The 16,434-nt window shown below is 43.1% G+C and overlaps 1 protein-coding gene across 2 annotated transcripts in view; it reads right to left on the bottom strand.

Annotated features, from left to right (window-relative positions):
• Positions 1-16,434, bottom strand: part of LOC124046267 (leucine zipper protein 1-like) — an 83,602-nt gene that overhangs the window by 8,620 nt on the left and 58,548 nt on the right. For both annotated transcript variants that reach the window (XM_046366439.1, XM_046366440.1), the window contains one exon: positions 249-529. In XM_046366439.1, the coding sequence (XP_046222395.1) occupies positions 290-529 (240 nt within the window). In that variant the 3' untranslated portion in view covers positions 249-289. The remainder of the gene's footprint in view (positions 1-248; positions 530-16,434) is intronic.

Below are 16,434 nucleotides of genomic sequence, written 5' to 3'. Positions count from 1 at the left end.
ACGGAGTTCTAAAAAGATTCCCACCATAAAAATACAGTAGTTGTAATAGTCATGGCTATTACACAGTTTCAGTGAGATGAGATAATCTTTCATGTTATCGTCAGGTGATAACACTATACAGTATCAACCTGTATACACTTTATCAGAAACTATATCAAAAATTAAAGATACTCTTGTTAATTAGAAAGCAGGCTCCTCTGACACGTGGCTCTGGATAAATGACAAAAATGTCAAATGTAATATCCTACCTGGACATTATGAAGCGGAGCTACTAAGACGGTTGGCCGGTTTAGTTGTCGGTCTGACGGTTGCTCCATGGTCGATTGCCGCGCCCGGTCATCCTCTCCGTATGGCCAGCCTGACCCCTACTGGACCACAGCTCTGGTCTGGAAGCCGTGGTTCCCGTTCCTCTGCTGGCCCCTAGGTCAGGCCTGGAGCTCCTCACTCTCTCCCTCTCGTAGGTACCCAGGTCACTGGGCGCCGGCCTCGTCCTCCGTGACCAAGAGCTGGGGTTAGTGTTGTCAGCAGCCTAGTCACAGTGAAACAGAAACAACAAACACTTATAGGTCATTAACTCAACAGTCTGTGAGAAGAAGTGAAATCTTGGCAAGCCGCTGCGACTGGATTTTGCCACAAAACAGAGGGAGAAAAAAAAAAAAAAACCTTAGACCGAAAACAAGACACCCCAGTGAGGAATTTATAATTTATATGGGTCTCGACTAGCAAATGAGCACCCTATAAAACTTGCTTGCATACCTTCACGCAACCTCAATGACCTTGTTCTAGGAAAGTGAGAGATGACAGTGCAGTTAGTAAACGTCTGAAAGCAAAGGCCTATGATTTCAGTTTTAAAAAGGCTGTAGTACTGTAATTGATGACAGGCCGCTGGAATCCCATCCTGCCTACCGCAGCAGAACGTTGCTAATTGCCCTTAATGGCCGCTCTGCGTCTCCTGGGGAAGACGGGCAGGCAGACAAGAAGCCTGTTACAATGCGAAGGGCTGCCAAACGGGCAGGGCAGATCCAAGATGGCAACTTCCTGTTCTATTCATCCCAAAGGGAAGAAATGACCAGGGCACATTCTGCATTGACTACAGCATTACAGCTGAAGAGTTGGGTTATACTGTGTTCTGAGTGTAACCATATGTATATTATGCTTCATGAACACCAAATGTACAATGGTCATGTTCTTTTTGGGGGAATTGTTTTCATCACCAAACCACAGGATTATTTTCTGAGCCATTGAAGCTGCAACTCTTGACATTTTCCTGTGGATAGTGGAGATGACTCCTTATTCTAGATAAAGTTTATTAAAAAGGTTCCGGGTTGGATGGGCCTACAAATATAGGTTATTTAAGTCTTTCAGCTGAGTGGCTTAAATAAGGCAATGAGTATAAAAACCCCAGAAGCTACTAGGGACATTTTCCCATAACTACATTTTAATTTCAGAAAATATTTCTGCTTGTGGAATGTCGGAACGTTATAAATGTTGGTTAGGCAATTTGATCTGCCACATGAGCAGAGGAAATGTACTGGGAACGCCAAGTGCTGAAGCCCTCATCACAAACCTGCTTTGTTCCCGCTTCACTCAAATACCTTATGATTGGGGGCTGATATGTTTTTTTAGTAACAAAACAAAAAAACTAGACATCAAATCTGGCCCCACTTTTTGTCTTGAGATAAAAGGAAAAAGTTTGGGTGGGGTGTATTTCTGGAGTTAAGACAATAGACTTTTGACAAAGCCTCAGAAAATCACTCAGTTCTGAAAACACCCCTTCAGGCAGAAGTCATGAAAACGTTTTGGCTTATATTACAGCACAGAATCATGGCCAACTACCCAGGTTACCTCGAGGCCAACACACATGGAGTGTTACATGCATTACATGCTTTGCAAAACATGCCATTGCTTTGACATGAAAGCTGTCTAATTTTGGTTGCGTTTCAGAAGTACATCACTTACGTTCCATGTTAGAAGCGAAGTGCGCCAAAAGCTAGTCTCCAAGCAGACAATGCTCATTACACCCAAGGTAATACTTTTCAGAGAAGCCTTAATTCAATCCGCTTATTCAAATTTATGTTTTGAGGTCTTTGTCCAGGGAAGACTTTAATAGCTCTAACATACCTTGTGGAACCCATTTCTCAATCACTTTTCTTACAGGCCATTGGGATCTCCTCTGATGTTTAAACCACCAACCAGCTCTCCTCCGTGGAATCGTCCAAGTTTAGCTCCAGCGCAGATTGTTTTTCCAGGCTTTTTAGGTCAAGTCGGGCAAAAACCAACCAGAATGACAGCATGGGCCATGCATTTCACCTTGTTGCCACTGAGTTTGACTGACTCACACAAAGGATGTTTTCGTATCGCAATCAGACAGATCGAGCTATGGTCCACAGCCAACCATAAGGTCACAGCCCATTCACATACCATCTGAGGTTTCTTTTTTACAGTTTTACAGTGGGCTACAAAAAACAACACTGACGTTCTGTGCTGTACTTGGAGGTGAGAATGGAGAGTTAGTGAGGCTGTATGCAGTCAGTCGCCATTTTCCCACTGGCCATTAAAACCACACAGAGACCCTTATAATCTGATGCTATAATGCTGTCACGAATGTGACCTTTCAATGGAATAAGAGACGTCCCCTAGGATCTCTATGATGAGGGGTCAAACAAATGACAACCAAATAAATTATATGAGATAAATAGCCATCTACTGACAGATAGTCACCCTCTGTACTGAAGGACATCAAATTTCTGGGTCTTCTCTTCAGTGGCTATTGATTATGTGGGGTTAGCCTGACAGAGGTCATAACAGGCAGAGGTTAAAACGTCTGGCTCAAGATCAATTTCTATAAAAACAACTGATAGAAAAATGGACGCTAAAACTATGGCTGATCAATGATCAGAGAAAGAGGCCTCATGATAGGCAGAGCTACTGTGCATGGTTGTTAAACACTCACTGATATAGCAAACGTTGTAAATTAAACATCACCCTGGGACAGCAGAGCTGTGTGTAGACTAGGGCCGACTATTTTGTCAATGGTTTGGTCGATAGGCTGTTGGTCGACCGAGATTTCTTTAGTCGAGCAGTTGCAAGACACCAGGTGCACAAGACACCGGTCTGATTCGCGCCCGTCTCAAGTTGACTGATCAGGCTACGGGGGTGGCACAGTCCACCACTCAAAGACATATGATACATAATATAACCATATACAATTTAAGTAAAAATAATTGTGCAACACTAATAAATCTAATATTATTTTATAACAAATGTGTTTTCTCCCGCATTGGATGCGGTCGCTGTCCGCTGTCCTCAATCATAATCTTCAGCGCGCCGTAGAATTGGCACCTTTCCCTATGTTGCTATGTGCATAATAGCAAAGTTAACCAGCATATTGGGATTGAGAACAATGTGGCGGCAGCAGCATGCTTTAGCCTACGTGTCTAAGAAAATTTAGGAGAGGAAACCAACTTAATTAGGTCTATAATCAATAGCCTAACTTAAATGTGCCTGGCTTTATAAATAATCCAAATATATCTATAGAAATAAAGACAGATCTTGAATCTGTTGTCTGTTTGAGTGATTGTTTAATAAGACTACTGATTCCGTGACCACCAAGCCTCAATCAACGGCAAAATGTCAGATAAAGCAATTTCACAGATTCTGCTGTTTTTAATCTTTGCTATGCTGTAATAAAGGCTTTACACATTTTGACAGAACAGACTGGTAATTACTTATAATTTTAGTGTTGTTTACACTGTTCCAAACAGTAATTCATTATTTAATCTTAAATCAAATAGTGTGCTTAAAGCATCAGACAACTCAGTGCATATGTAGTTGATTTTATTCAAACACATAGGGTCTGTCTATATATGGACTTTTTTTCGACCAATCGATTGGTCGAAAGAAAAGGACGACTCTGGGTCGACCAATATATATATATATATATATATATATATATATATATATATATATATATTTTAGTCGGGGACAGCCATAGCATAGACAAAATGAGAGATGTCCATGGTGGTTTTGATGGTCAACTGTAATTCCCTTCTATATTGTCAACTGTCATGGAGATGTGCAATTACTGTCCATCCTATTGCCCTTCACCCAATCAATGGCTCATTGTAACTGTAAAAACACTATAATGATGCCTCAAGCCCTTTTCTAACGAATAGAGAGAGATTCCGGTTGGAGCGAGTGGTCGCATCTGCACTTCGCTCCCGCGGGTAGTATAACTTTTTCATTATATTTCATTATATCACAACGGTTTGATTTGTCTAATCTTAGCAATTTCTTCTCAGCTAGCTACATAGCCGTCTTTGTATCAAAGATAATTGCGTAATTATCGTATTTCGCCGTCCTAACGTAGTCTTCACTAGCCAGCTAGCTAACGTCCACTGATTAGCTGCACTGGAGAAACTATTACACTCAACTGAACGACTTGATTAGTGTAGTGTTAGCTAGCTACATAGCTGTCTTTGCTGTCTTCGTATCATCGTATCCAAGATAATTGTGTTGTTTAGGTTTAGAGTGTGTAGTCTTAGAGCGATTATCTTAATTTACCGAGGTTAGCTAGCCAGCTATTTGTCGTCCTTAACGTAGGTGACTCTGCTAGCTAGCCAACGCTAGCCAACGTCTTCTGTATAGAACTCAACTACCCGGTCGCATTCACAGGTAGTATCACATTTTCACTTCATTTCATTACAGTACAACGGTTTGATTTGTTTGATCGTAGCTAGCTACTTAGCTAGCTACATGGCCGTCTTTGTATCAAAGATAATTGTGTAGTCTAGAGCGATTTTCTAGGTTCGCTAGCCAGCTATTGTCGTTCTTTTAACGCAACGTAACGTAAACAACACTGCTAGCTAGCCAGCTAGCCCCGAATAGCAACACTGCAGAAACTATTACACTCAACGGAACGACTTGATTAGTGTAGTGTCAACAACGCACCCACTGCCAGCTGGCCTACTTCAGCAGTACTGTATCATTTTAATCATTTTAGTCAATAAGATTCTTGCTACGTAGCTTAACTTTCTGAACATTCGAGACGTGTAGTCCACTTGTCATTCAATCTCCTTTGCATTAGCGTAGCCTCTTCTGTAGCCTGTCAACTATGTGTCTGTTTATCCCTGTTCTCTCCTCTCTGCACAGACCATACAAACGCTCCTCACCGCGTGGCCGCGGCCACCCTACTCTGGTGGTCCCAGCGCGCACGACCCACGTGGAGTTCCAGGTCTCCGGTAGCCTCTGGAACTGCCAATCTGCGGTCAACAAGGCAGAGTTCATCTCAGCCTATGCCTCCCTCCAGTCCCTCGACTTCTTGGCACTGACGGAAACATGGATCACCACAGACAACACTGCTACTCCTACTGCTCTCTCTTCGTCCGCCCACGTGTTCTCGCACACCCCGAGAGCGTCTGGTCAGCGGGGTGGTGGCACCGGGATCCTCATCTCTCCCAAGTGGTCATTCTCTCTTTCTCCCCTTACCCATCTGTCTATCGCCTCCTTTGAATTCCATGCTGTCACAGTTACTAGCCCTTTCAAGCTTAACATCCTTATCATTTATCGCCCTCCAGGTTCCCTCGGAGAGTTCATCAATGAGCTTGATGCCTTGATAAGCTCCTTTCCTGAGGACGGCTCACCTCTCACAGTTCTGGGCGACTTTAACCTCCCCACATCTACCTTTGACTCTTTCCTCTCTGCCTCCTTTCCACTCCTCTCCTCTTTTGACCTCACCCTCTCACCTTCCCCCCCTACTCACAAGGCAGGCAATACGCTCGACCTCATCTTTACTAGATGCTGTTCTTCCACTAACCTCATTGCAACTCCCCTCCAAGTCTCCGACCACTGCCTTGTATCCTTTTCCCTCTCGCTCTCATCCAACACCTCCCACACTGCCCCTACTCGGATGGTATCGCGCCGTCCCAACCTTCGCTCTCTCTCCCCCGCTACTCTCTCCTCTTCCATCCTATCATCTCTTCCCTCCGCTCAAACCTTCTCCCACCTATCTCCTGATTCTGCCTCCTCAACCCTCCTCTCCTCCCTCTCTGCATCCCTTGACTCTCTATGTCCCCTATCCTCCAGGCCGGCTCGGTCCTCCCCTCCCGCTCCGTGGCTCGATGACTCATTGCGAGCTCACAGAACAGGGCTCCGGGCAGCCGAGCGGAAATGGAGGAAAACTCGCCTCCCTGCGGACCTGGCATCCTTTCACTCCCTCCTCTCTACATTTTCCTCCTCTGTCTCTGCTGCTAAAGCCACTTTCTACCACGCTAAATTCCAAGCATCTGCCTCTAACCCTAGGAAGCTCTTTGCCACCTTCTCCTCCCTCCTGAATCCTCCGCCCCCTCCCCCCCCTCCTCCTCTCTGCAGATGACTTCGTCAACCATTTTGAAAAGAAGGTCGACGACATCCGATCCTCGTTTGCTAAGTCAAACGACACCGCTGGTTCTACTCACACTGCCCTACCCTGTGCTCTGACCTCTTTCTCCCCTCTCTCTCCAGATGAAATCTCGCGTCTTGTGACGGCCGGCCGCCCAACAACCTGCCCGCTTGACCCTATCCCCTCCTCTCTTCTCCAGACCATTTCCGGAGACCTTCTCCCTTACCTCACCTCGCTCATCAACTCATCCCTGACCGCTGGCTACGTCCCTTCCGTCTTCAAGAGAGCGAGAGTTGCACCCCTTCTGAAAAAACCTACACTCGATCCCTCCGATGTCAACAATTACAGACCAGTATCCCTTCTTTCTTTTCTCTCCAAAACTCTTGAACGTGCCGTCCTTGGCCAGCTCTCCCGCTATCTCTCTCTGAATGACCTTCTTGATCCAAATCAGTCAGGTTTCAAGACTAGTCATTCAACTGAGACTGCTCTCCTCTGTATCACGGAGGCGCTCCGCACTGCTAAAGCTAACTCTCTCTCCTCTGCTCTCATCCTTCTAGATCTATCGGCTGCCTTCGATACTGTGAACCATCAGATCCTCCTCTCCACCCTCTCCGAGTTGGGCATCTCCGGCGCGGCCCACGCTTGGATTGCGTCCTACCTGACAGGTCACTCCTACCAGGTGGCGTGGCGAGAATCTGTCTCCTCACCACGCGCTCTCACCACTGGTGTCCCCCAGGGCTCTGTTCTTGGCCCTCTCCTATTCTCGCTATACACCAAGTCACTTGGCTCTGTCATAACATCACATGGTCTCTCTTATCATTGCTATGCAGACGACACACAATTAATCTTCTCCTTTCCCCCTTCTGATGACCAGGTGGCGAATCGCATCTCTGCATGTCTGGCAGACATATCAGTGTGGATGACGGATCACCACCTCAAGCTGAACCTCGGCAAGACGGAGCTGCTCTTCCTCCCGGGGAAGGACTGCCCGTTCCATGATCTCGCCATCACGGTTGACAACTCCATTGTGTCCTCCTCCCAGAGCGCCAAGAACCTTGGCGTGATCCTGGACAACACCCTGTCGTTCTCAACCAACATCAAGGCGGTGGCCCGTTCCTGTAGGTTCATGCTCTACAACATCCGCAGAGTACGACCCTGCCTCACACAGGAAGTGGCGCAGGTCCTAATCCAGGCACTTGTCATCTCCCGTCTGGATTACTGCAACTCGCTGTTGGCTGGGCTCCCTGCCTGTGCCATTAAACCCCTTCAACTCATCCAGAACGCCGCAGCCCGTCTGGTGTTCAACCTTCCCAAGTTCTCTCACGTCACCCCGCTCCTCCGTTCTCTCCACTGGCTTCCAGTTGAAGCTCGCATCCGCTACAAGACCATGGTGCTTGCCTACGGAGCTGTGAGGGGAATGGCACCTCAGTACCTCCAGGCTCTGATCAGGCCCTACACCCAAACAAGGGCACTGCGTTCATCCATCTCTGGCCTGCTCGCCTCCCTACCACTGAGGAAGTACAGCTCCCGCTCAGCCCAGTCAAAACTGTTCGCTGCCCTGGCCCCCCAATGGTGGAACAAACTCCCTCACGACGCCAGGACAGCGGAGTCAATCACCACCTTCCGGAGACACCTGAAACCCCACCTCTTTAAGGAATACCTAGGATAGGATAAGTAATCCCTCTCACCCCCCTAAGTTTTAGATGCACTATTGTTAAGTGACTGTCCCACTGGATGTCATAAGGTGAATGCACCAATTTGTAAGTCGCTCTGGATAAGAGCGTCTGCTAAATGACTTAAATGTAAATGTAATGTAATGAATACTAACGACACAACTGGAATAAGAGAGGACGACTGCCTTTGGTGAAGTTAACAGAGAGAGAGGCATTTTGGAAACAAGCACTGTTGATTTATAACAATATTCCCTTTGGGAAGGCGCAGAGGCAACAATGAGTGATTGGAACACAAAAAAAAAATCACAACAAATTAGGTAGTTCATCAGCAGCACACAGCTGGTTTTGCACTTCAGGAACAAGTCGGTTGCATGGAAAGAGTTCATCCTATCAGGGAGGGCTAATGTGAGTAATGGGAAAGAGGATGGATGGAGGGGATAAGATTAATGAACTGGACCGTGTTAATGTTAAGTTCACGTGCTGGAATTGCCTTGAGTTAATGACCCTGATGGTTCGCTCTCTCGCTCAGTTAAACGAATGGGACTCGTTCAGGTAGGGATGAGGGCAGAGAGCCCATAGAGGTATGGGACGCTGAAAGGGCCTCTTGGCAATGTTTACGTGTTAGGCTGATTTCATTAAAATGCATCCTCCTGCGATTCTTTAACCGCTCCTGATATAAAGGGGATATCCCAATTATAAATACAATAAAGTACACACACTAAATGGGTTAAAAAAAAAAGAAGTTTTTAGCAACAGTAGCTTTTTTTTTGACAACCCCAAACTTCAAGGTGCAGGGCATTCAAGGAGTTGGTTTGATGGTCAAATGTGATGTCATCAGCCCCCCCCTCTGCTTAACTAAGGAGCAATAGAAAACAAAAGAGGAAAGACACACCCCCCCCCACACACGGATGGCTAACGAGGGGCTATAGGGGGCATTATAAAGCAGAGTGTGACAGCAATTATAGATCTAAGGGCCGTGTTGCCGGCATGTTATTTATTTAATGTCTTGCTCGGCGGGAGATGAAAAGGTTGGTGGAGGGCTGGTGACCTTAGCATCGGAGCCCTGTGTTTGTTTTGACTGCGAGAGGAGCTGGGTGAGTTGAGTTGCACACGATCAAACAGAGCCTGGTCGGCCAACCAGCAGATTAGACAATGACACATCCGCAGCTCTGTTAAAGAGGGAGCCCTGACCTCCATGACCCCTGACCAGACCCCTCATAATTAGCTGGACTCAGAAATGTACAGTTCAGAGGCTACAACCACAACAAGCATCACTGTTGTGTGACAACCCATAGATCTAGTCATGCCTGCTTAGTGCTTGTATTAAAGAAGCATAACTTGAGCTAGTGTGGGCTATGAAGCAGACACAAAACAGCCCAGACACACCATTCCAATGACAGCTTTAACAATAAGCTTGTTGTTTCCACTTCATAAGATATGCGCCATGGAAGATAAATATGAACATGGCTGATGGATGAGGGGGCATGGGGGAGGGGGCAGTTGTCAATCTATTTGAGGCCCTGTATAACCTTTAGCTGTATAACGTATAGATGTGCCTCCCCACTGCAAGTGGATGTGGATAAGAGAGGGAGAGGGATAATGAGGTCCTTTTGGCTAGAGCAGAGGTTTTCATGTGATATTTGAGTGACAAAAAAACAAAAACATCTATGGGCAAAAAAAAAACACATAAATAAAACACAATTCTAGAAAGCATTATAGCGACGTGAATTGACATTTTATTTATATCGAACGCATGCTTATCTGCGTGCCAGTACATATCAGATTGACTCACATTCAACCAGTAAATGTGAACAAGCTAGTCTCTCGTGTCCGTTTTAATAAAAAGTGAACGTGTCAGACAGTCAGCCTTCTCTCAGACGTAACTGACCAGACTACATGCCATGCTTAATAAGCAGCTAAACATCTGACACCAGTTGTCTGCACTACATTGTGGGAAATGGAGTCAAATGGAGGCCAGCTACACGGAGGTGTGCCTTTGAACAAGGCCCATCTTCAATTATGTCAGGAATAGCACACCAGCTGGCAGGTCACAGTTGGTAAGCTCTGGCACAAAAAAAATACAAGCAAAAGGGGGGGGGGGGTCTTGAGGTTTTTGTAAAAAATTAAAATCCTCCCTGTTGAGGTCTTTTCATTTTCATCCTCCCTCTCTTTTTTTGTCCCACCCTTTTCTCTTTGTGCTGACTTCAGCACCAGGAATCAGGCTCAGAGAACTGCTATGCTAAGCTTGAAGTTTTAGGCCCGGCGTCAGTGAAAAAGAGTGTCTGAACACTCATGCAAAGTGGACACACCAGAAAGCTTGAGTTGGTGTTTTCTGGACTATATTTTCCAAATAGCAAAGTAGGTACACACAGTGCTCTAATTGAGGGGGTGTGTGCCATACCCCTTTGTTAGCTTAAAGATGTCCTCCAGTGATTTTGTTAACGTTTCCTGTTGAAAACCAATATCCCAATTATAAATACAGACACTAAAGGAAAAATATGTTTTGAGCAAATAGAGTTTTTTTTAGACAACTGCAAACTTCAAGGAGTAGGACATTCAAGGAATAATTGGCCTTCACCTTTGCTTGAGGAAAAATAGCAGAGCAATAGAGAACGAGAGAAAAAAGTCCCACCCCCCCAATTGTGCCATGTCATGAGGATACCTGTACCACCTATTGAGATGTACCTTTTGTTAGTAAATCAGGTGTTAAATGAGGTGAAAAGGAGAATGAAGTGCCACTAAGATTTAGCACTTTTTAAAATGTATTTCTTTTTTACAGTGAAAATCTTAAAAATCCTTAGCAGAGGCACTCCAGAGACAAAACGCCAGCTGGGCCTGATTGAGAGGAGGGAGGAGAAAAGGGTCAAATCGTAACAGCAGTAGCCTATCAACATACAGTACAATTCCCCATGTGTGTGACGCATAAAGCCTAGTTTGAGCAGAACTATCGGTCGGGCAGCAAGCATGCGCAGCTCAAACAACTGGTTGTCCCGTGGAGCAGCTCACAGACGAATGACTGCAATAAGAGTATTTTAACATTTTTACATTCATTTAACCTTTATTTAACTAGGCAAGTCAGTTAAGAACAGATTCAGATTCTTACGGCCAAACCCGGACGACACTGGGCAAAATTGTGCGCCGCCCTATGGACTCTCAATTGGAGGTCGACCAATTATGATTTTTCAACGCTGATACCGATTATCGGAGGACCAAAAAAAGACGATAGCGATTAATCAGGCGTTATATATATATATATTTGTAATAATGACAATTACAACAATACTGATGAACACTTATTTTAACTTAATATAATACATCAATAAAATCAATTTAGTCTCAAATAAATAATGAAACATGTTCAATTTGGTTTAAATAATACAAAAACAAAGTGTTGGAGAAGAAAGTAAAAGTGCAATATGTGCCATGTAAAAAAAGGTAACGTTAAAGTTCCTTGCTCAGAACATGATAACATATGAAAGCTGGTGGTTCCTTTAAACATGAGTCTTCAATATTCCCAGGTAAGATGTTTTAGGTTGTAGTTATTATAGGAATTATAGGACTATTTCTCTCTATACTATTTGTATTTCATATACCTTTGACTATTCTTATAGGCACTATAGTATTGCCAGCCTAATCTCGGGAGTTGATAGACTTGAAGTCATAAACAGCGCATTGCTTATGGTTAGGTGTAACGACAGTGCTTTTTTCGGGAATGCGCTTGTTAAATCATTACCCGTTTGGCGAAGTAGGCTGTCATTCGGTGATAAAGTAGGCACGGCATAGATTATATGCAATGCAGAACAAGCTAGATTAACTATACATGGTTGATGATATTACTAGTTTAACTAGTGATTATGTGAAGATCGTTTTTATAAGATAAGTTTAAATGCTAGCTAGCAACTTACCTTGGCTCCTTGCTGCACTCGCATAACAGGTAGTCAGCCTGTCTCCTCGTGGAGTGCAATGTAATCGGCCATAATCGATGTCTAAAAATGCAGATTACCGACTGTTATGAAAACATGAAATCGGCCCTAATTAATCGACCATTCAGATTAGTCAGTCGACCTCTACTCCCAATGTAGTCAATTAACCGCATTCCTACATCGGTAATCCTCTTGTCCAGATGGGATATGGTAGTGTGCAGTGCGATGGTGATTGCATCCTATTGGGGCAGTATGCAGTAGGTCTAGGGTGTCAGGTAAGGTGGAGGTGAAATAGCTTTAGAACAAAGTTGACTATAATTACAAAGTTGCCAATGTTTTTGCAATTGATACAAATATCGACATATAACAATGTGGTTCAAATGAAAACCGAGTCGACATAAACATTTAAAACAGTAGGCAATAGTCCTATTTAATCATATTGAAAACCATTTCATGTTCAATCTATTGAGTTCTGTTTTGCTACTTGTAGGCTACTGTCTATAATGTCTCAATATACACTGAGCGTACAAAACATTAGGAACACCTGCTCTTTCCATGACAGACTGACTAGGTGAATCAAGGTGAAAGCTATGATCCCTTATTGATAATAAATCCACTTCAATCAGTGTAGATGAAGGGGACGAGACAGGGTTAAAGAAAGATATTTAAGCCTTGAGACAATTGAGACATGGATTGTGTGTGTGTACCATTCAGAGGCTGAATGGGAAAGACAAAAATATTTAAGTGCCTTTGAATAGGGTATGGTAGTAGGTGCAGGCACACTGATTTGAGTGTGTCAAGAACTGAAACGCTGCTGGGTTTTTCACGCTCAACAGATTCCTGTGTGCATCAAGAATGGTCCACCACCCAAAGGACTTGACAACTACGGAAAGCTTTGGAGTCAACATGGGCCAGCATCCCTGTGGAACGCTTCCGACAGCTTGTAGAGTCCATGCCCTGACGAACTTAGGCTGTTCTGATGGCAAAAGGAGGTTCAACTCAATATTATGAAGGTGGTCCTAATGTTTTGTACACTCAGTGTATTTCATGTGCAGTCTAATGTGTGCAATTATGTGCCAAATCAGTGATTTAGTGTATTTTTATTGGGTAAGCTATCGTGAAACCGGGACCAGACTGTTTTCACAAGAAAGAGAGAGAAAAAAGGGAGGAGCTGAACATAACAGTATGCCAGTGGATGGTAGGACAGTAGTGGACTACTATGATTTCCCATTGTAGCCAATTAAAATTGCAGAAATTCCATTACTGATTTGTCGGTAGTTCCATTACCGATTTGGTAAGAGAATGAGTTTTAGTCACTTCATTCAGAAACAAACTTGATATCAGTAAAAACACTAACTAATTGGTAGGTCTACCTTTATTTCTGACTTTTATTATCCTCATTCCTCATGAGGGATAGAAATGAGCAAATATCTTAAAGATATGTGGGTTTTTCGTAACAGAATTACAAGGCTCAAGGCAATGTTTCTTAAACTTACAGAAGGCAAAAAAAATGTCCAAATATAACTGTAGATATTAGTTGGCAGGGGTCTTCAGCATTGTTGTGTGTTGATGCATTTATAATACCTTTTAAGACTTTCTGGTAGACCCTTTTCCATCTGTTCAACCAGAAAATACAAACATTTGCTTACTCCATTTTTGGGATGGAAAAGGGTTGAATTTTGCCTGAATATTGCCTGCTAACATGAATGTCTTTTAACTAGGGAAATTGTGTCACTTCTCTTGCAATCTGTGCAACAGAGTCAGGGTATATGCAGCAGTTTGGGCCACCTGGCTAAAGTGGGGATGATTTCACAAAAGTGCATTTGCGAAAAAAGCACAATCGTTGCACGAATGTTTCCTAACCATAAACATCAATGCCTTCCTGAAAATCAATACACAGAAGTATATTTTTTTAAACCTGCGTATTTAGTTAAAAGAAATTCATGTTAGCAGGCCATATTAAACTAGGGAAATTGTGTCACTTCTCTTGCATTCATTGCACGCAGAGTCAGGGTATATGCAACAGTTTAGGCCGCCTGGCTCGTTGTGAACTAATATGCCAGAATTTTACGCAATTATGACATAACATTGAAGGTTGTGCAATGTAACAGGAATATTTAGACTTATGGATGCCACCCGTTAGATAAAATACAGAACGGTTCTGTATTTCACTGATGTTTTGTCTTCAAAATGATAGTTTCCGTATCAATATTAACCAGTTGAAGCTATGGGGGCGTTATTTCATTATTGGATAAAAAAAGTGCCCGTTTTAAGCGCAATATTTTGTAACAAAAAGATGGTCGACTATGCATATAATTGCCAGCTTTGGAAAGAAAACACTGACATTTTCAAAACTGCAAAGATATTATCTGCGAGTGCCCCAGAACTGATCTTACAGGCTAAACCAAGATGCAACTTCAAACAGGAAATGAGCAGGATTTTTGAGGCTCTGTTTTCCATTGTCTCCTTATATGGCTGTGAATATGCTGTGAACGAGCTTATGCGCTCTGCCGTTCGTCCAAGATGTCTGCAGCATTGTGACGTATTTGTAGGCATATCATTGGAAGATTGGCCATAAGAGACTACGTTTGCCAGGTGGCCGTCCGGTGTCCTTTGTCTAAATTGGTGAGCAATTGTCAGTAACACTCATTTTGCCATGGGATACAGAAGCAGAAGCACACTTCCAGGAACGATACATCATTGAAGAGATATGTAGAAAAACACCTTGAGGATTGATTCTAAACAACGTTTGCCATGTTTCAGTCGATATTATGGAGTTATTTTGGAAAAGGTTCGGCGTTTTTATAACTCAATTTTCATTTTTTTTGGTAGCCAAACATGACGCAGAAAACGGACCGATTTCTCCTGCACAAATAATCTTTCAGGAAAACTGAACATTTGCTATCTAACTGAGAGTCTCCTCATTGAAAACATCCGAGGTTCTTCAAAGGTAAATGATTTATTCAATGTTTTTGCTGGTTTTTGTGAAAATGTTGCCTGGTGATGCTAACGCTAAATGCTAATGCTAAATGCTAACGCTAAATACTAAATGCTAGTTTTGCTATGGTAGAGAAGCATATTTTTTAAAATCTGAGATGACAGTGTTGTTCACAAAAGGCTAAGCATGAGAGCTAGCATATTGATTTAATTTCATTTGCGATTTTCATGAATAGTTAACGTTGCGTTATGGTAATGGGCTTGAGGCTGTAGTCAGGATCCCGGATCCGGGTTGGCTCGACGCAAGAAGTTAACGACCTAAGACTCGTATTTCTGTGTGTTATTATATTATCATTAAGTCCATGATTTGATAGCGCAGTCTGAGCGAGCGGTGGTAGGCAGCAGCAGGCTCGTAAGCGTCCATTCAAACAGCACTTTCCTGTATTTGCCAGCAGCTCTTCACTGTGCTTCAAGCATTGCGCTGTTTATGACTTCAAGCCTATCAACTCCCGAGATTAGGCTGGCAATACTATAGTGCCTATAAGAACATCCAATTGTCAAAGGTATATGAAATACAAATGGTATAGAGAGAAATAGTCCTATAATTCCTATAATAACTACAACCTAAAACTTCTTACCTGAGAATATTGAAGACTCATGTTAAAAGGAACCACCAGCTTTCATATGTTCTCATGTTCTGAGCAAGGGATTTAAACGTTAGCTTTTTTACATGGCACATATTGCACTTTTACTTTCTTTTCCAACACTTTGTTTTTGCATTATTTAAACCAAATTGAACATGTTTCATTATTTATTTGAGACTAAATTAATTTTATTGATGTATTATATTAAGTTAAAATAAAAGTGTTCATTGTTCATTCAGTATTGTTGTAAATTGTCATTATTACACACACACACACACACACACACACACACACACACACACACACACACACACACACACACACACACACACACACACACACACACACACACACACACACACACACACACATATAAATAGGCAGATTAAAAGGTATCAGCTTTTTTTGGTCCTCCAATAATTGGTATCGGTGTTGAAAAATCATAAACTGTCGACCTCTATTCTGAACAGTTGATGTTGTTGATGTTGAGATGCGTCTGTTACTTGAACTCTGCGAAGCATTCAATTTCTGAGCCTGGGAACTCAAATGACCTTATCCTCTGCAGCAGAGGTAACTCTGGGTCTTCCATTCCTGTGGTGGTCCCCATGAGAGCCAATTTCATCATAGTGCTTGATGGTTTTTGCAACTACACTTTAACTTTAAATTATTTAAATTTTCCGTATTGACTGACCTTCATGTCTAAAAGATATGATGGGCTGTCATTCCTCTTTGCTTATTTGAGCTGTTCTTTCCATAATATGGACTTGGTCTGTTACCAAATAGAGCTATCTTCTGTATACCACCCCTACCTTGTCACAACTGATTGGCTCAAACGCATTAAGGAGGAAAGAAATTCCACAAATTAACTTTTAAGAAGG

This window comes from Oncorhynchus gorbuscha, linkage group LG10 (assembly GCF_021184085.1).
Source record: "Oncorhynchus gorbuscha isolate QuinsamMale2020 ecotype Even-year linkage group LG10, OgorEven_v1.0, whole genome shotgun sequence".
NCBI classification, from domain to species: Eukaryota; Metazoa; Chordata; class Actinopteri; order Salmoniformes; family Salmonidae; genus Oncorhynchus; species Oncorhynchus gorbuscha.
This window is presented reverse-complemented; position numbering and strand designations above follow the sequence as displayed.